The 15,645-nt window shown below is 50.0% G+C and overlaps 3 protein-coding genes across 3 annotated transcripts; 1 reads left to right on the forward strand and 2 right to left on the reverse strand.

Annotated features, from left to right (window-relative positions):
- The first annotated feature begins 898 nt into the window (after positions 1 to 898).
- On the forward strand, positions 899 to 9,838 carry LOC122891176. The gene is made up of 12 exons (XM_044226698.1): positions 899 to 1,031; positions 1,291 to 1,358; positions 1,626 to 1,745; positions 2,356 to 2,433; positions 2,700 to 2,782; positions 3,271 to 3,357; positions 4,512 to 4,645; positions 5,948 to 6,156; positions 6,229 to 6,312; positions 8,484 to 8,639; positions 9,441 to 9,599; positions 9,677 to 9,838. The coding sequence occupies exons 1-12, from the start codon at positions 899 to 901 to the stop codon at positions 9,836 to 9,838; spliced, it is 1,473 nt and encodes a 490-aa protein (XP_044082633.1).
- A 1,001-nt stretch (positions 9,839 to 10,839) lies between these two features.
- On the reverse strand, positions 10,840 to 12,822 carry LOC122890699 (probable UDP-sugar transporter protein SLC35A4). The gene has a single exon (XM_044226261.1). The coding sequence runs from the start codon at positions 12,756 to 12,758 to the stop codon at positions 11,784 to 11,786; it is 975 nt and encodes a 324-aa protein (XP_044082196.1). The 5' UTR covers positions 12,759 to 12,822; the 3' UTR covers positions 10,840 to 11,783.
- A 356-nt stretch (positions 12,823 to 13,178) lies between these two features.
- On the reverse strand, positions 13,179 to 15,609 carry LOC122890731 (SLC35A4 upstream open reading frame protein). Its single transcript, XM_044226263.1, has 3 exons — positions 15,518 to 15,609; positions 14,045 to 14,143; positions 13,179 to 13,378 (listed from the first exon to the last, which is right to left on the reverse strand). Exons 1-3 carry the CDS (start codon positions 15,530 to 15,532, stop codon positions 13,181 to 13,183), a joined length of 312 nt encoding a protein of 103 aa, XP_044082198.1. The 5' UTR covers positions 15,533 to 15,609; the 3' UTR covers positions 13,179 to 13,180.
- Between the last annotated feature and the right edge of the window lie 36 nt (positions 15,610 to 15,645).

Here is a 15,645-nt window from a genome sequence, read left to right on the forward strand (position 1 = left end):
TCCCCTTTCTCTGCATCCTCACCAAATTAAGCCATTGTCTTTTTTTTTTTTTAAGGGTGGTTATCTTCTGTAAATATGAGCTGAAATAGCTATAGATGACACATAAGATGTCTGGGATTTGCTTCAAAAAAAATCCATAGAGGATGGGGAGGGGACCAGAAGAGAGAATACTGACCATTGGTTGATAATTGCTGAAGCTGAGTGCTTGGAGGATCATCATATTATTCTCTCTACAGCTGCATATGTGAGGAAAAAAAAAGAAGAATCTGATGCAATGTTCTGACTCAGAAAAGAGGGGACTGTTAGGATACCTGGGTGTCTGACTTTGCCTCAGGTCATGATCCTCATGGTCCTGCTGGGCTCCCTGCTCAGCAGGGGGTCTGTTTGTCCCTCTCCCTCTGCCTCTCCCTGACTGGTGTTTGTGTTCCTACGCTCTCTTTCTCTCTCAAATAAATAAATAAGATCTTTTGGCTCTCTGCTCAGCAGGGAGCCTGCTTCCTCCTCTCTCTCTCTCTCTGCCTGCCTCTCTGCCTACTTGTAATCTCTGTCTGTCAAATAAATAAAATAAAACCTTTAAAAAAAATAAATAAATAAGATCTTTTAAGAAAAAGAAAGAGGGCAACCCTGTCAGGACCCCTCTCACTCCTGAGAGCTTTTTCTGCCTCCCTACTGAATAAGCTTCTATCGCTTATATTCACTAAGATGAATGAATGAATGAATAAATGAATGAATAAAGAAATAAAATTTTAGAAAGGAAAGAAAGGAAGGAAGGAATGAGAGAAGGAAGCAAGGAAGGAGGGGACTGTCACCTCCTTTGATAAGTTCTTTAGAGGCCCTCCCCAGAGCCCTCAGGTCAAGGAGATGAATTATTGAGGGGAATCGGAGAGGCACAGAAGTCATGGAGTGTGGAGAGGCAGCTAGCACAGGGGCTGCTTTGGGCCAGGACAGCTCAGTGTCCCCAGTCCTCATGGTCAACCCCCAGGCCAGGCTGATGGTTGTGGTGGAAGTAGAGGGAGGGCGAAGAGGATCAGGTAAGAAATTCTTACACATTCATTCTTAGAGGGAGTGCAGCCTAGGGGAGCCTCTGGGGAGAGGGGAAGGATGGCGTCATTTTACTGCTTCGGCTGCTGCTGCTGCGCTGAGATGCTGTTTGAGGGAGCTCTGCCTTGCAGGGCCTCTGATCCTGTGCATGGTACCCCAGTTAGGAAACTGAAGCCAAAATTGAGAGCAGGACCTAGGAGTGCTGGCAGTTTTCCCTCTGAGAGTTGATATCTAGTCCATCTTTCTCAGGCCCTACAGTCCTTCTGGAGGGGCCCAAGAGCATCCGCTTGCTTCAGCCGGGTACTCCAGATGCCCAGGTAAAGATGGGATGGGGTGCGGGTGAGGGCTGGGGAAGACAGGACTGACAATGCTGAGCCTAGCCCTCCCCACAGGAACAATGCCTCACCTTTGACAGAGTCCTGGGCTCTGATGCCGCTCAGGTAGGGGGGTTTTAGGGAGCTGGGAGGAGCATGGGAGCCCTCAGGCTCCTAGATCCTGGAGTGCTGAGTGTTTCCCAAGCCCTTTGCTCGGACAGACTGGGTCAGGGCACCTGAGATCAGGGGATGTGTCTGTGTCTCCTGTAGGAGGCTGAGCAGGAGCTGCTAGCACGAGTCCAGTCCACACTAGGCTTGGTGGCCCAAGGGTACAGTGTGGCCCTATTGCTTCGGGGTCGGGAAGCAGAGACACCCCGGCTTGTACCTCAGGTGAGTCCCAGAGAAGCCACCGGGCATAAGTCTCATGAGGCTCAGGTGTTCCTTCCTCCCCGATACCTTTGAGAAACTTCCCTTCCCCTTCTTAGCTGGATTAGATTCCCCTCCTTGTGGCTCCTATAGTACACTGTGGTCCGTACAGAATGTTTTGTCAGGGATTTTTGCCTAGATTTTGCCAATCTAGGCAGCGATTAAGAGGTAGGTCAGGGAAAGTGGGAAGCTGGGCCCCATGGAGTGAGGGTCAGGGAGGGGTGGTTTGCAAAGATCAAAGATCCAGGGAGGTCTAATCTTCACAGTTTTTCTTAATACTGATAATAAACTTGACAGTTTTGTTTTTAGGGCTTCATGAAAATGCCCCCGAAATCAAAATAGCTACTTCAGAAACTTGTCATAGGCCCCTGCCATAGGAAACAGCAGGTCTCACTGAAAATGTCTACTCATGTGACCAGCTCACTGTGAACCATGAGGGCTGGGGCTCTTTCTGTCCTGGAGACTGTGTCTGTAGCACCTGGTGGAGAACCAGGTGCAGACTTCACCCTCAGGAAGTGCTGAATTATGGATTCAACCTTTCTACATCCCTACTGAACCCCTTTCTCCACTTTAGCTGTTGCAGATGCTGTTTGAGGAAGCTCTGCCTCCGGGGGGCCCTGATCCTGTGCTTACTACCCTTAGCCTGGTGCAGGTGAGACACTGCAGGGAGCGGGGCCTGGGAAGCAAGGCCCCTGCTATGTGGCAGAAAGTGCCTGAGGCTTGGGAGCAGCCAGAAGAGCTTGAGCCCAGCCTCATTCTGCTGCTCACCGGCATGGGCTTGGCTCTCCTGAAGTCTCCTTTTTCCTGCCTGAAATGACTGAATTTGGGGGCCCTATAGGGCCCCAGCGGGAGGATCGTGTGAGCTGAAGCCTGGAAAAGGCTCTGTGTGTATCCAGTGTTGTGCTTGCGTGATTCCAGCTCAGCCCCTGCGGGAAGACTCGGGACCTGCTCTCTCCAGGGACAGAGAACTTGTCAGTGCTAGATGTGTCCCCCCTGGGCTTGTGAGTATTTAGGGCCCAAGGGATCTGAGGGTGCTTGTCTTAAAGCAGGGCTGACACCCCCAAATCCAGCCCTTGGAGGTTTCTCCCCACTGCCATAAACTTGGGGTCATGCTTATCACACCCCCTCCTCCTCTTCCCTGCATCCCATATCCCCAACCCTCTCATTCTTCTTATCCTATCCTTCTATGTCTCTTCAGCTCGGTCCTTATCATCTTTGGACAGTTGAGCATCTCACTGAGCAGAACTTCAGTTTCTCCATCTGCAAAGTGGGAGAAATTCCAACTAGCCTGTTTCCCTCACTGGGCAGATAACAGGAGGAAAAAGGAGATTGTACAGATGTGAGACTTTTAGGGGATATACTGAGCTTGGAACCTTAGGGATGATTCTCACAGGCTCTTGGGAATCCCATCTAGCTTCCCACACAGAGGTTCTGGGGGCTGGACAGGACCCTGGTGCTTGGGAATTGAGCTCAGCCTCCCTTCCTCCAGGGTAGTGGAAAATGCCAGTGAGGTGGAGGTGTCTGACTCAAGAGTGGCCTCAGGGCTGTACTTGCAGGCTGCAGGCGATGAAGGCAGGTGAGGACAGAGGGCACCTGTCACCTCCCACCCCCATCCCTTAGGTGTTTGGCTTGATCCTACCCTCTCCTCCATAGGGCCTGCTCTCTGCTCACTGTCACCATTTCCTGCCCGGGGCCTGATCCTCCTGAGGGGTCTGGGATCCAGGGCATGTGGCGAGGGGCCTTGAGGATCCTGCAGCTCCCCAGAGCCCTGTAAGTCTCATGGAGTCTTCTGAATACTTTGGGGAGTGGCGGTTTGTGGGGAGGCTGAAATATGGATGCAGAGACCCAGGGCAGCCCCAGAATGTGTGTGGCTTTCTAGGTTCCCTAATGTGTGTGGGAATTTTCCTTATTCCCCCCAAATCTCACTCCTCAACTTTTCTTTCCTCCCAGTCTTTCCATGCATCTGTTGTTTGCTCCAACTGTTACTTTTGCTCATTCTTTCATCTTTCAATGTTTTGAGGGACTGTCCTCTAGCATAGCTGTTCTGCCCTGAGAGAATTAGAAGGTAAGTGATACAAAGCCCTTTTGGGGAAAACCTAAATAGCCAAAAAAACACACACAATTTCTTGGGAACAAGATCTACTCAGCTCTCTCCAGAGCCAAGTACCCCCACCAGAAATGCAGACTGTTGTCTTCAAGACCACCTCTGTGCTGGGGAAGAGGATGGGAGTGGGGTAAGTGATAACACCACAGAGAGCTCAACATATTTAAGTTGGCTTTCTCCCAGTGAAGCAATCCCTTGGTTGCTCTAAGCCTTGGACTTGGATTGTCCCCCCGAATTCTAGGAAGGTTGACTCTGACCATTTTTGCCAGACCATTCTGACGAAGGACAGACTCCCAGAGTTCCCCACTCTGCCATTTTTGTGGATGTCACCTTGCTTTGCCATTTTTAATTGGGTGATTAGTCTTTTATTACTGAGTTGTAAGAGTTCTTTAAATATTCTGGATGCAATTCCCTTATTCAATAGACAAAATAAATTTTGAACTATGAGAATATATTGTGTAATTTTGAAAATAATAAAATAAAGATCTATGCAAGGTTGCCAGTCTGCCTGGTGGTACACAGAAGTTACTGGAAATAGCCAATCTTTCCATCAGAATGTGATTTGGGCCAGTTTCTTTTCCTATCCATCAGAGGACATCTCTTTTCTTCCACCTTCCCTTGGGCAGAGATTGCCCCCTGCTGCAGGTATTGGCTGGTAAGGTTATTGGTGAGGAGGTGGAAGGCTCGTTGCCCTGGATTGTCTCGCGGCTCCTGGAAGGAAACAACTACAGTGGCCTTCTTCTTCGCCTGGACCCTCAAGGTGGCCTGAGGGGAGGGTGTGGGGTTCTTGGGGAAGCTCTGGAATCTAACTTAAGCCTGATCCACCCTCTCACCCAATCAGCTGCAGTCCCAACCGCAGTGCAGAGAGAGCCTTACCCTCTGGGAGGACCAGGATTCAGAAAGGTTGCGGGATGGCTAGGTTGCCAAAGGCTGGAGAGGCAGAGCCAATAGAAAAGCAACCTCCCATCCTTCAGAGACTTTCAACAGTTTACCAAGCATTTTTACACTAATGCCTTTTAAATTTTTTTTTTTTTTTTTTTGTCAGAGAGAAGGAGAGAGAGAGAGAGAGCACACAAGCAGGCAGAGAGGCAGGCAGAGGCGGGGAGAGAGAAGCAGGCTCCCTGCTGAGCAAGGAGCCCATGCGGGACTCGATCCCAGGACTCTGGGATCATGACCTGAGCCGAAGGCAGCGGCTTAACCCACTGAGCCACACAGGCGTCCCACACTAATGCCTTTTATTCTTACCACAACTCCATGAGACACATATAACTTAGATGAGGAAAGAGAGGGAAGTGTAATTTATAAACAAGGAAATGGAAGATCAGAGGAGGGAAAGAACTTGCCTGTTTTCACAGACTCTGTGAAATGATATGATGTCAGAGACATGGGGGAGGCCAACTGGAGGGTACAGATCAAACAAGAATGATTAAGATTTGATAATTATTGAAGCTGGGTGGTAAATAGATGGGTTTCCTGTACTTTGTATATGTTTGAAATTTTCTATAACGAAAGTAAAAAAAGAATCATCATCATCATCATCATCATCATCATCATCATCCTGGCTCTCTGTCTCCCAAACTAACAAACACAAATTAATTTGATTAATATACTCCCAGACCATGCACTGTGCCAGGCCCTGTGGAGTGAGGAGGATTAATTAGGGCAGTTCATGCCTTCAAGGATAAAACAGTGAAGGAAAAAGTGTGTTTATCCACTGGCCAGTTTCGTATCATGATTAAGGGCCCAGGCCTTAAGGTCAGACAGAACTGGACTTAAGTTTCAGCTCTGCAACTCATCAGGAAATTCCTTGACTTCTCTGAGCTTCATTTGCTTCATCTGGAAAATGTGGGACTAAGACAAATGAGAGTTGTATTGAAGCATTATGTGGATAAAAAAAGGGAATCCATGAAAAGCCTTAGCACAGTGCCACCAAGTACACATAAATGCCTGATAGGTATTAGCTCTTTTTATAAATAATGCCATTAATAAAAATTAAAAATATTACAGGCAGTGTGCTTTGGAATCCAGAAGGAGTGATTCTCTTTGAATGTCCCCTCACTAGGTGGCTCCCTGAGCTTGCTCTGGGATGCTCTTTTGGGGGCCGAGGGAAGGAGGATGCGGGCGAAACAGGTGAGGCCCACCCTGTGGGATGCAGTAGAAGAGGGCCGGGCCCGCCGGGCTGGCCTGAAGAGCCTGCGTTCAGGCCTCCTTGGAGACAACCTGACGGACAGTGGGCTCAGCCAGTTGGGCAGGGCATTGCGAGAATTGCAGGTAAGCAAAGTGAGGCCTGGAAGTGCCCCAGAGAGCAATGGCTGGAGCCTACCCTAAACCCCCTCTCCACAGGTAGTAAAAGCCTGGAGCCGGTGCCCAGGGAGCCAGATGCTCAAAAGGATGAAAGCTGAGGCTGTGAGGCTCCCAGAACTACAGGTAGGTCTTCTCATTCCACCTCTTAGGAGCCCCATTGATGTCTGCCTTCACAGAGCACTATGAGGCGGCCCTTCCTTCGTTCACTATTTACTGATTCCCAGACATTTATTGACTTCTCACTACATGTCAGGCATAGTGCTATGTAGACCCTGGGAAATCCCTGTCCTCATGGAGTTTTTAATTTCTGGAAAGAAACTATTTTTAACACCATCATCAGTGCTTTGAAGGCCCTATCAACACAGGGTTCTATGGGGGCATCTAAGTTAGTTTTGACAAGAGAAAAAAGGAACATTTCATGAAGGAAGTTGATTCCCGAAGGAGGTGAAGAACATTCTAGGCACAAAATATAACAGGCAAAGTCTTGAAAAAATAAGGGAGAGCTTGATCTCTTTGGGAGACTGCAAGCGGCTCATTTTGCTGGAGAATAGTTTGAGGAAGAGTCAAGAGAGAAGGATTAAGTAGTGAAGTACAGAAAAAAGGGGTGAAGTGGGGGTCAGTTCATAAAAGGCTCTGTGAATTTATTGAGATATTTGGACTTCATCTTGAAGGTCAACAGGGAAACCATAGAATTTTTTTCAGCAGAGAAGACCAACACTGCTTACATTTTTCAGGTGAGCAAATGGAGGCTCAGAGAAGGGATCTGAGCATCTCAGGGTCACTGATACAATCAAAGGTAGCAGAAGGGCAAACATGCCCAAGTCTTTAGACTCAATATGGTACTTTTTTTTCCTTTTTTCTTCTATTTTATTTATTTGACAGAGATCACAAGTAGGCAGAGAGGCAGGCAGAGAGAGAGGGGGAAGCAGGCCCTGCTGAGCAGAGAGCCCGATGCGGGGCTCGATCGCAGGACTCTGGGATCATGACCTGAGCCGAAGGCAGAGGTCTAACCCACTAAGCCACCCAGGCACCCCTCAATATGGTACTTTTGCATCAGTTTAGAGCATGGCCTCTCCTGTGCAGCAGGGGGCACTGTCCTCCAGGATTTGACACTGTGTGCCTGGACGGCTGCTCCTGTCCATCTCCTGGTCCTTCCCTTTTCCTTACAACTTGTTTTTCTAGCCCTGAGCTCTGGGAATTAGGCAGGGAAGCTCCCATTTATTGAGCAGAGCCTGCCACTTGTGCTTTAGGTGCATTATCTTATTTCATGCTCTCTACAAATTTTGTCAGCTCTATTTTACATGGATTCAAAGGGGCGCCTGGGTGGCTCAGTGGGTTAGGCTGCTGCCTTCGGCTCAGGTCATGATTTCAGGATCCTGGGATCGAGTCCCGTATCGGGCTCTCTGCTCAGTGGGGAGCCTGCTTCCTCCTCTCTCTCTCTCTCTCTCTGCCTGCCTCTCTGCCTACTTGTGATCTCTCTCTGTCAAATAAATAAAGTCTTTAAAAAAAAAAAAAAACAACACTAGTCACCCACCTGAGGTCACACAGCTGACGAGAGGAGGGGCTGGCACCGCGATCTGTCTGATTTTAAAGCCCTGAGCTTAATTCACACTATCCTGGGACGAAGAGTATGGAATTCTCACTCCTACTTTATTCTCAGCAGGTCATAGATTCAACAGCAAGCCAAAGCCCAGGATTCCAGGGAAAGCCCAAAGGTGGGTTTGAATTTTGGGGTGAAGCTGGGTATCTCCTCCACCTTTACTGGGCTTAACTGCATTTTCTTCCAGTGGTAGGAATAACAGCATCTCTAGGACTTGGACTCCACCAAAATCATCTTAGGGACTCTGAGGAACAGGTAATATACCTCATGTGCCCCATAACAGCTGAAGTTGTTGGGAGAGTGGAGTTGCAGAGCCCAGTTAATGTAGCTACTGCTTCTCGGTCCCAGCATCAGGAAGGAATACAGAGCTTCTGGCAAAAGGAAGACCCAAATGCCTATGTGATTCCTAAGGGGGAGGGGGCATAGGAAGGCTATTTTCCTACTGGGTCACATTAAGGGTATAGAATCCTTCAGGCCTCCATGGTACCTATAGGCAGAGTCAGTAACTCTCCTTTCTCCCTCTGACCTCCAAGTCTCTGTCCAGGTTCTAGGCCCTTATAGGCCAGTAGGTCCTGGATGTAGTTCTGGGAGCAGCCCTGGTAGTGGGGTTCTGTTGAAAAGCTGGACCCTGAGTCCCAAGGCTGTGAACACACATGGCTTCTAAGCCTAGACTGATGCCACCTAGGCCTGGCAGGTCCCAGATGTGGCCTTGCAGTTCTTCTTGGCCCAGGCCCGGAGGAAGAGACTGCACGAACAGCACCAAATATGGATCCAAGAGGAACTGAAGCGTTTGGGACAGGAGGAGGTGGTGGCAGGTGACCAGGTCAAAGCCCGGGTAATTGGAAAGGAGGTAAGGAGGGTCAGGTAGGGAACTTGAGGCTTCTAATTGGTCCAGGCACTATGCTGGGAGTGGACTCCAGCCTCAATCACAATAGACTGGGCCATATCCTCTCTCATGGTCTTCACAGCTTTGTGGGGGACAGATGAAGTGATTTTCAGTGCTAAGTACTGTGATGCAGGGAGCTAAGGGCTTATGGGAACAAAGAGGTGTGCCTGACCCAGGCTGGAGTGGATCATAAAAGATGGCATTTACCTGAGACAAAAAAAACAGATCGGCCAGAGGAATTTACTAGACTGAGCTCCACTTGGGCAGTCTGTACCATCACAGAGGCACTGAGTAAATATAACTTGTTCGAGCAAAATCAGAAACAAAACTTGTGTCCATGGAGGTGGTGCAAATATGTTCTGAGGACAATACTGTATGAGCAAAAGTCCAGAGGGAAGCAGTGGCAAAGTACAGTCTGGGTAGAGCAAACTGTCCATCTGGCGGGTGCAGGGTCAGAGGTGAGGCTAAAGAGACCAGTGTGTGCCATGCCTCTGAATTTGGACTTTACACCAAGAGTGACAGCAAACCACTGAAAGGCATGTGTCATCTCAGTTCTGTCCCTTGCTAGCCATAAGAATTTGTGCAGGTTAGGTCACTTCTCTGATCCACGGTTTCCAAATCTATGTACCAGATTTGGAAAACTAAAATGGCAACTACCCCATATGGTTTTTTCACTGAAGAAAGTGAAATAATACACATGAAGTGTTTAGAAGAGAGCCTGGAACACAGGTAGCACTGAACAAAGAATATGTATTATCACTGAAGGCCTCCAAGGAGAGGCAGAGATGGCCTCGGGAGCAGACGATGCTGAGACTGCGGCTGGAGGCCCTTCAAGCAGAGCAGGACACTGCGGAACAGGACCTTACAGCCCTCTATGACCTGCACGTGCAGGCTGCCCGAGCTCAGACACGCCACATGCTGCAGGTCAGTGGGGTCAGAAGGCAGGCCTTGAAACGGTTCAAGGCTGACTGGCTGACAAGCATCTCTGAATCTGGGCACAGGTATTCCAAGCCTGGCGAAGGATGTGGGAGGAGCAGACCATGACCACAGAGCATCACCACCGCAGCCTACTGGCTGGTGTCCTACAAGACAACATCAATCTGGCCAAGCAGAACCAGGAGCTCCAAGCCCAGAACCAGCAGCTTCAGCAGGGAGTAGATTAGGCGGAGCCCAGTCATTGGCAGATTGCTGCCCTGGGGAGGGATCTGATGATCAGTAATCCCGCCAACAGCAGCTCCCTTTCTCTTTATTCTTAAGGGGCTTAGAAGGGAGAGGGAGGGGGGACACAACCACCAAGTTAACCTTCATTATGGATAATTAACAATACCACTAACCAGGTCTCACTGTGCCAGTCCCTGTTAGGCGTTAATACCCACGACTTCATTTTAGCCTTTCCTGCTACCCTATATAGTGGTAGGTACCATTTGACCCCCATTTCAGAGGTAAGGCAACTAAGGCTTGGAGAGGTTAAGTAATTGCCCAAGGACAGTCAGCTATTAAGTGACAGAGCCAGAATTCGAATTCAAGCCAGACTGACCATAGTTCTACACTGCAGACAGTGGTTCACAAGATGCAGTGTGTACTGGAATCATTTAGAGAGTTTATTAAAGAACAAGAAAAAATTAAAAAAAAAAAAAAATCCCAGACCCTACCCTACTTCCTAAGATTCTCCAATAGGTCTCACTTCTTTTTTCCTTTCTTTCTTTTTTTTAAAATTTAAGTTTAGTAGGTATTCTCCCACAGGAGCAGGGATAATGTTCCTCTGGCCACGAGGAGAGATGGCACAAAGGAGTATCAACGACAGAACCAGAGGAAATAAGAATCAAAACCATACTGAACCCATGAGTTCTCTATCCTAAAATCTAGTTTGTCTTGCCAGGACCAGTACCTTCTATTCCCAAGAATCCCTCCAAATTCCCCACCACCCTAGTTTTATGCTTCAGAGAAATTTGTAAAGTTCTATGACAGAGAATAGTCTCTACTCCATCGAGCCCTGAAGGAAATAATGCTCCTGGCAACAACCAGGCGAAAATAGTATTTTCTCCTAGTCTGTAAGCATTAAGCATTCTCCTAGTTTGTCCAGCATTAAGACATTCAAGGTCCAAGATGAACAAAATTATGTTTGAGTGAAGCTACACGGCACAGAAGGCACAAGACTATCATAGCCAACTGCAGGAACCACCTGCACCCCAGAACACTTTATTAAGACTTTATTGCTTACATAGTTAAGAGACACTGATTGAGCGACACCAAATTTCACTGTGCCTGGTTCCAGGTCACTCTGTGTAGAGCTTCCCTAAACTGTTGAGAGCTGGGACACTGCCAGGCAGGGGCAGGACCCAGAGTGAGAAGAATGGTACCTCCTAGGAGCTGTAGAAGGGGCAGTGGGCTTTGAAAGGGCCCTTGGGGTGAGCAGAGAGGTCAGGAGTGTAGCCTTAAGCCAGGGCCCAGGGGCAACATTCCCTGAGATGAGTCAAGCTCCAGCCCTCTCTGGGGTTTCCAGAACAAAGGCTGGGTGGGTGTGGAGAGCAGCACTTTGGAGGGAGCATGGGGCACTGTCTCCAGGTGTTGCTGGAGCTAGGGGAGCTTGGAAGGGTGGCCCGGGTATTGGAATAAAAGGGGTGGCAATCGGGTTTTCCTGCATTACAGTGAGGGATGAATGTCTCTAATGATAGAGTCATGTACCAAAGCTGGGCTGGAGTAGCCTGTACCAGGCCTGGGAGCAATGGGTCTGGTGGGGTGACCGCTGGTGGCAAGGAAAGCCAACTGTTGCCCATGCCCCACTTCAAACAACTGCATTCATGCAGGATGAGGCAGGGAGCCTCCTCCACTGGGGGTGGAGTCATTTCTAAGGCCTAGGTATTGATGTTCCCCCAATCCTTAGTGTGGATGAAATTCTGAGACGTTTCTTTACTCAAACCCAGTCTTTAAGTCTCCTAAAGTAACCCTTCGTTCACCCACCTCCAGGGACTAACCTGGCTCTCACCTCCCCAGCTTTTGTCACAAGGCACTTGTTACAGGGCTGGCTTCTGAAGAAGGGTCGGGAGGCGGCTCTGACGACGGTGCTCTATCTATGGAGTCAGGAGTCTGGGTGGAGGGGGTCAGGGGCTAGTGACTGCCATAATAGAGGCGCACAGCCAGACCAATGAGCAGCGTGGCCAGGAAGAAGGCAGCCGTGAGCTGCAGCCGCAATAGGGCTGCTGAGAGCACAGCATTGACCACCAGGGAGCAGGACACAACGAACAGGCGTGTGATGCTGCTGCCGTGCTTCATGACAGCTGACATGAGCAGTCCATTCAGTGCCTGGCTCAGCACCACCAGCGCTGCCCATCCGGAGAAGCCCTCCAGGAGGCCCGGGCCGGGGCCACCACCTGCATGCAGACCTAGGTTCAGGAGCACACCGAAAGTATAGAGGAAGAGGTTCTGAAGGGCGAGGGGCAGCCGCTGTCGCTTCATAAGCAGTTCTGTGTACACGGACGACAGGCCTGAGATGAGGCAGTACAAGATGAGAAGCAGCAGTCCCAGTGGAGTGACATGTAGGGGCATGGGGCCAGCAGCAGCTGCTGAAGGTGTTCCAGGAAGTGTGTTCCCAGGGTCCTGAAGGCCACCAGCTGCATAGCAGGCCCCCGCTGCCATCAGCAGCAGCAGTGCTAAGCCCTGCCGGGCAGAGAGGCGGTGCCGGAGACAGAGGCAGTAGAACAGGGCCGTGCTTCCAATCTTGAGATTGCTCAGCACCTGGTAGGTGCTGGGGTCCATGTAACGTTGAAGATAGATCACCAGGTTGTTGTTAGCGCCGTAGAGTAGGGCTGATAGTGCAAAGGGGGCAGCCTGGCGCCATGGTGGGGCCCCCTGGGGCCATGCTTGCCAGCCCACCAAGAGGGAGAAGGCGCACAATAGTAGCTTCGTCAGCTCGGTCAGCAGCACAGCCGAGGAGGGCCGAAAGGGTACTCTGCCGTTCACATGGCACAGCGCCAGTAATGGGGCATGAGCACCGTACATGGCAGTGGACAGGAGTAGCATCAGGGTCCAGCGGGCCTGCCTGGGACGGCCCAGGCCTGGTGTACCCCCGTCCTCTACACTCATGCCCAAACCAGACCCTGGCTGGCCTGGGTAGCTAGCAAGGGGGCAGCAGGAACTGGAACACGTTTGGGTAAAATCAGTATGGAGCCAGCGCCTAGGAGGGAGTTGTGGGACATCGCTAGACAGAATACTGAGAATCAGAGTCAGGTGCAAACTCCACAGTCAGGGCTGAAAGAGGAAGGGGCTGGTGGTCCTAAAAGCCACAGTCTTGGGGCCAGTCCCATGGGGTTAAGGAGGGGCGTCCAAACTGCTGGCTGATAAGCCACTCTACCCTCTGCAGGAAGGAAAGCAAGGATGAAGGCTGTGGGCAAGTTGGAGATGGCAAAAGGGTGACAAGTGGGGAAGCCAAATATGGTGTCTGTGGTTGAAAGACCTCTACCTGCAGGCCCGAGGTGCTCATCCTTCCTCCCCCATGGGATCCAGAGCTAGTCAGGCCCCTTTCGCAATGACCGAAGATAGTCCCTCAATGTCTTCTCCACATTGGGCACGGCATATGCCTGAGCTGCATAGATGCCAGTGCAGGTACCCACAGCAAAGCCCAATACTGCGGAAGCCCTCAGTTTGGCCACGACATAACCGGCTAAGAAGCCCTTGAGAAATGGGGAGGACATGAGCGAGCCATCCTGTGGAGTAAAATGAAGGAAGAAACTCAGCCAGGGTCTCCCTTCTCTATCCAGGATCTACTCAAGCTGACCCTAGAGCATCCCACTACTAGCTCCTCTTTACTCTAAAAAGCTGCAGTATTGTCTCCAAGGATTTTCTCGAGGTTCTGGAGGCAGAAAAAGAACCTAGAAGTCCTCATCACACAATCTCAGAACACCATGGTTAGAAGACACCAACGACAGAATCCTACCCCCACAAACCTACAGAGATGTCCCTGAGGAATTGGACCCATCTGCTTCTCCAGCCTCACTTCCTCACTTTATCATGCTCTGCATTACTGCAGCCAAAGTTAAACTATTTTTACTCCCCATGTTCATCATGCTACCTCCAACCATGAGAGCTTGGCATATATTGTTTCATCTGCCTGAAATGTTCTCTCCTCTCCTCTTTACCTAGTTAACTTCTACTTAGGATGCCAGTTCAAGTGTCATTTTCTGTTTTGTTTTTTTTTCATCATTTTCTTAGGGAAATTTTCCTTGGGGTCACAGAGAACCCACCTCAATAACCATTTGCTGAATAAAATCTTTAGTACCCATTCAAAAGCATATAGGGCAATGCATCCCAAGAGTGGTGGGATGGGGAGTCAGGTGGGGGGGTTGGGGAGTGGTAGGCAGGTGCAACTTTACCTGGCTCACACCACTGCTAACTTCGTCTTCTACACGCTGCTGCAGGCGTTCCAGCTGGTTCTTTAGAAATGCCAGGTCCTTAAGCTTGGGCAGAGAATCCTAGAACAAAAAAGAAGTGGGCTCCAGCAGGTTAACGCAGCTCCATTCTCTGCTCAGGTCTATCAGAGGCTGGGTGGATGGGGCTGTGAGCATGAGAAATCTCATCTTATAAAAGAGGGGCGCCCGGGTGGCTCAGTGGGTTCGGCCTCTGCATTCCGCTCAGTTCATGATCTCAGTGTCCTGGGATTGAGCCCTGCATCCGGCTTTCTACTCAGCGGGGAGCCTGCTTCCCACCCCCCTGCCTACTTGTGATCTCTCTCAAATAAATAAAATCTTTTTTTTTAAAAAATTATTTATTTGACAGATGGAGATCACAAGTAGGCAGAGAGGCAGGCAGAGAGAGAGAGAAGAGGAAGCAGGCTCCCTGTGGAGCAGACAGCCCGATGTGGGGCTTGATCCCAGGACCCTGGGATCATGGCCTGAGCTGAAGGCAGAGGCTTTAACCCACTGAGCCACCCAGGCGCCCCTCAAATAAATAAAATCTTAAAAAATAAAAAGTAAAAACTTCCTGAGATGATAGTGGTAACAAAGAAAAGACATTCAAAAGTGAATTCCCAAGGGGGCCACAGAGGGCGTGATAGCCAGGATCTGCGTCTGTGAAAACCATTACAGAATTTTATAGAACAAGAAGTGTGTAGGGAGGCAAGAGGAACAACTAGGGCACTTTCAATTAGACTTATCAGGCTGGCTGCCTCGATTATGGGCTGCCTGAAAGTGGCAACCAGCTCGTCTTGCCTACTGGATCCCCAAGCCTAACACAAAGACTGGTTAAGTACTTAGTAAATATGCGGACGGTGCTGAACTTCAGACTGAGAGTGAATAAAGGCGTGAGGCAGTTTCCTGGACGCCCTGGGGGTAAATCTGATTTCTGCCCGGACTTCTCAAACTGTGACTGGATGCGCTAGCTGGGTTGAGGGTGGGGTCGGTGGCTGCAGAAGTGCGGGTAAATGAACTGAGTGGCTCTGATCATCTCGAAGTATGAAATTCAGTGTAAGCGCAAGAGAGTTTGAATGACAATGTGCATGTCCTTGTGGCTTGGAAACATCGTGTTTCTAGACATGAAATTTCGTGGGACTGGGGAACGCAAAAGAGTGAGGATGCGTCAGGGTGAGTGTGTCTTAGTGTGTGCCAGTAATTAAGGACTGTGAGGGTCTCAGGAGAGGACACCTAGGAAATATCCGGCTCTGCTTGCCTCGTGTAGTGCTCCGCTACTCCACTCCCCGGTGTTGAGCCAGTCGCAAGAGTATAAACCCGACAAGAGTAAAAACCCCATAAAGGACACCTCTACGCGAGAGGCTCCAGTGTCGCCTCTACCAAGGACCAGAACGGTGTGAAAACCACCCCACATCGCAGATAACCCCCACATTCACTAACCTTGTCATCCGCCATCTTCCCCGCCGAACTTGTGGCGCAGGCGCAGCCCCGCCTCCCACTTGCCAAGTGCTACGGCCATCTTTACTGAGGGCGGAGGCACTTCCGGGGCATTTTTGGAAAGGGTGCCG

This window comes from Neovison vison, chromosome 1 (genome assembly GCF_020171115.1).
Source record: "Neovison vison isolate M4711 chromosome 1, ASM_NN_V1, whole genome shotgun sequence".
NCBI lineage: Eukaryota > Metazoa > Chordata > Mammalia > Carnivora > Mustelidae > Neogale > Neogale vison.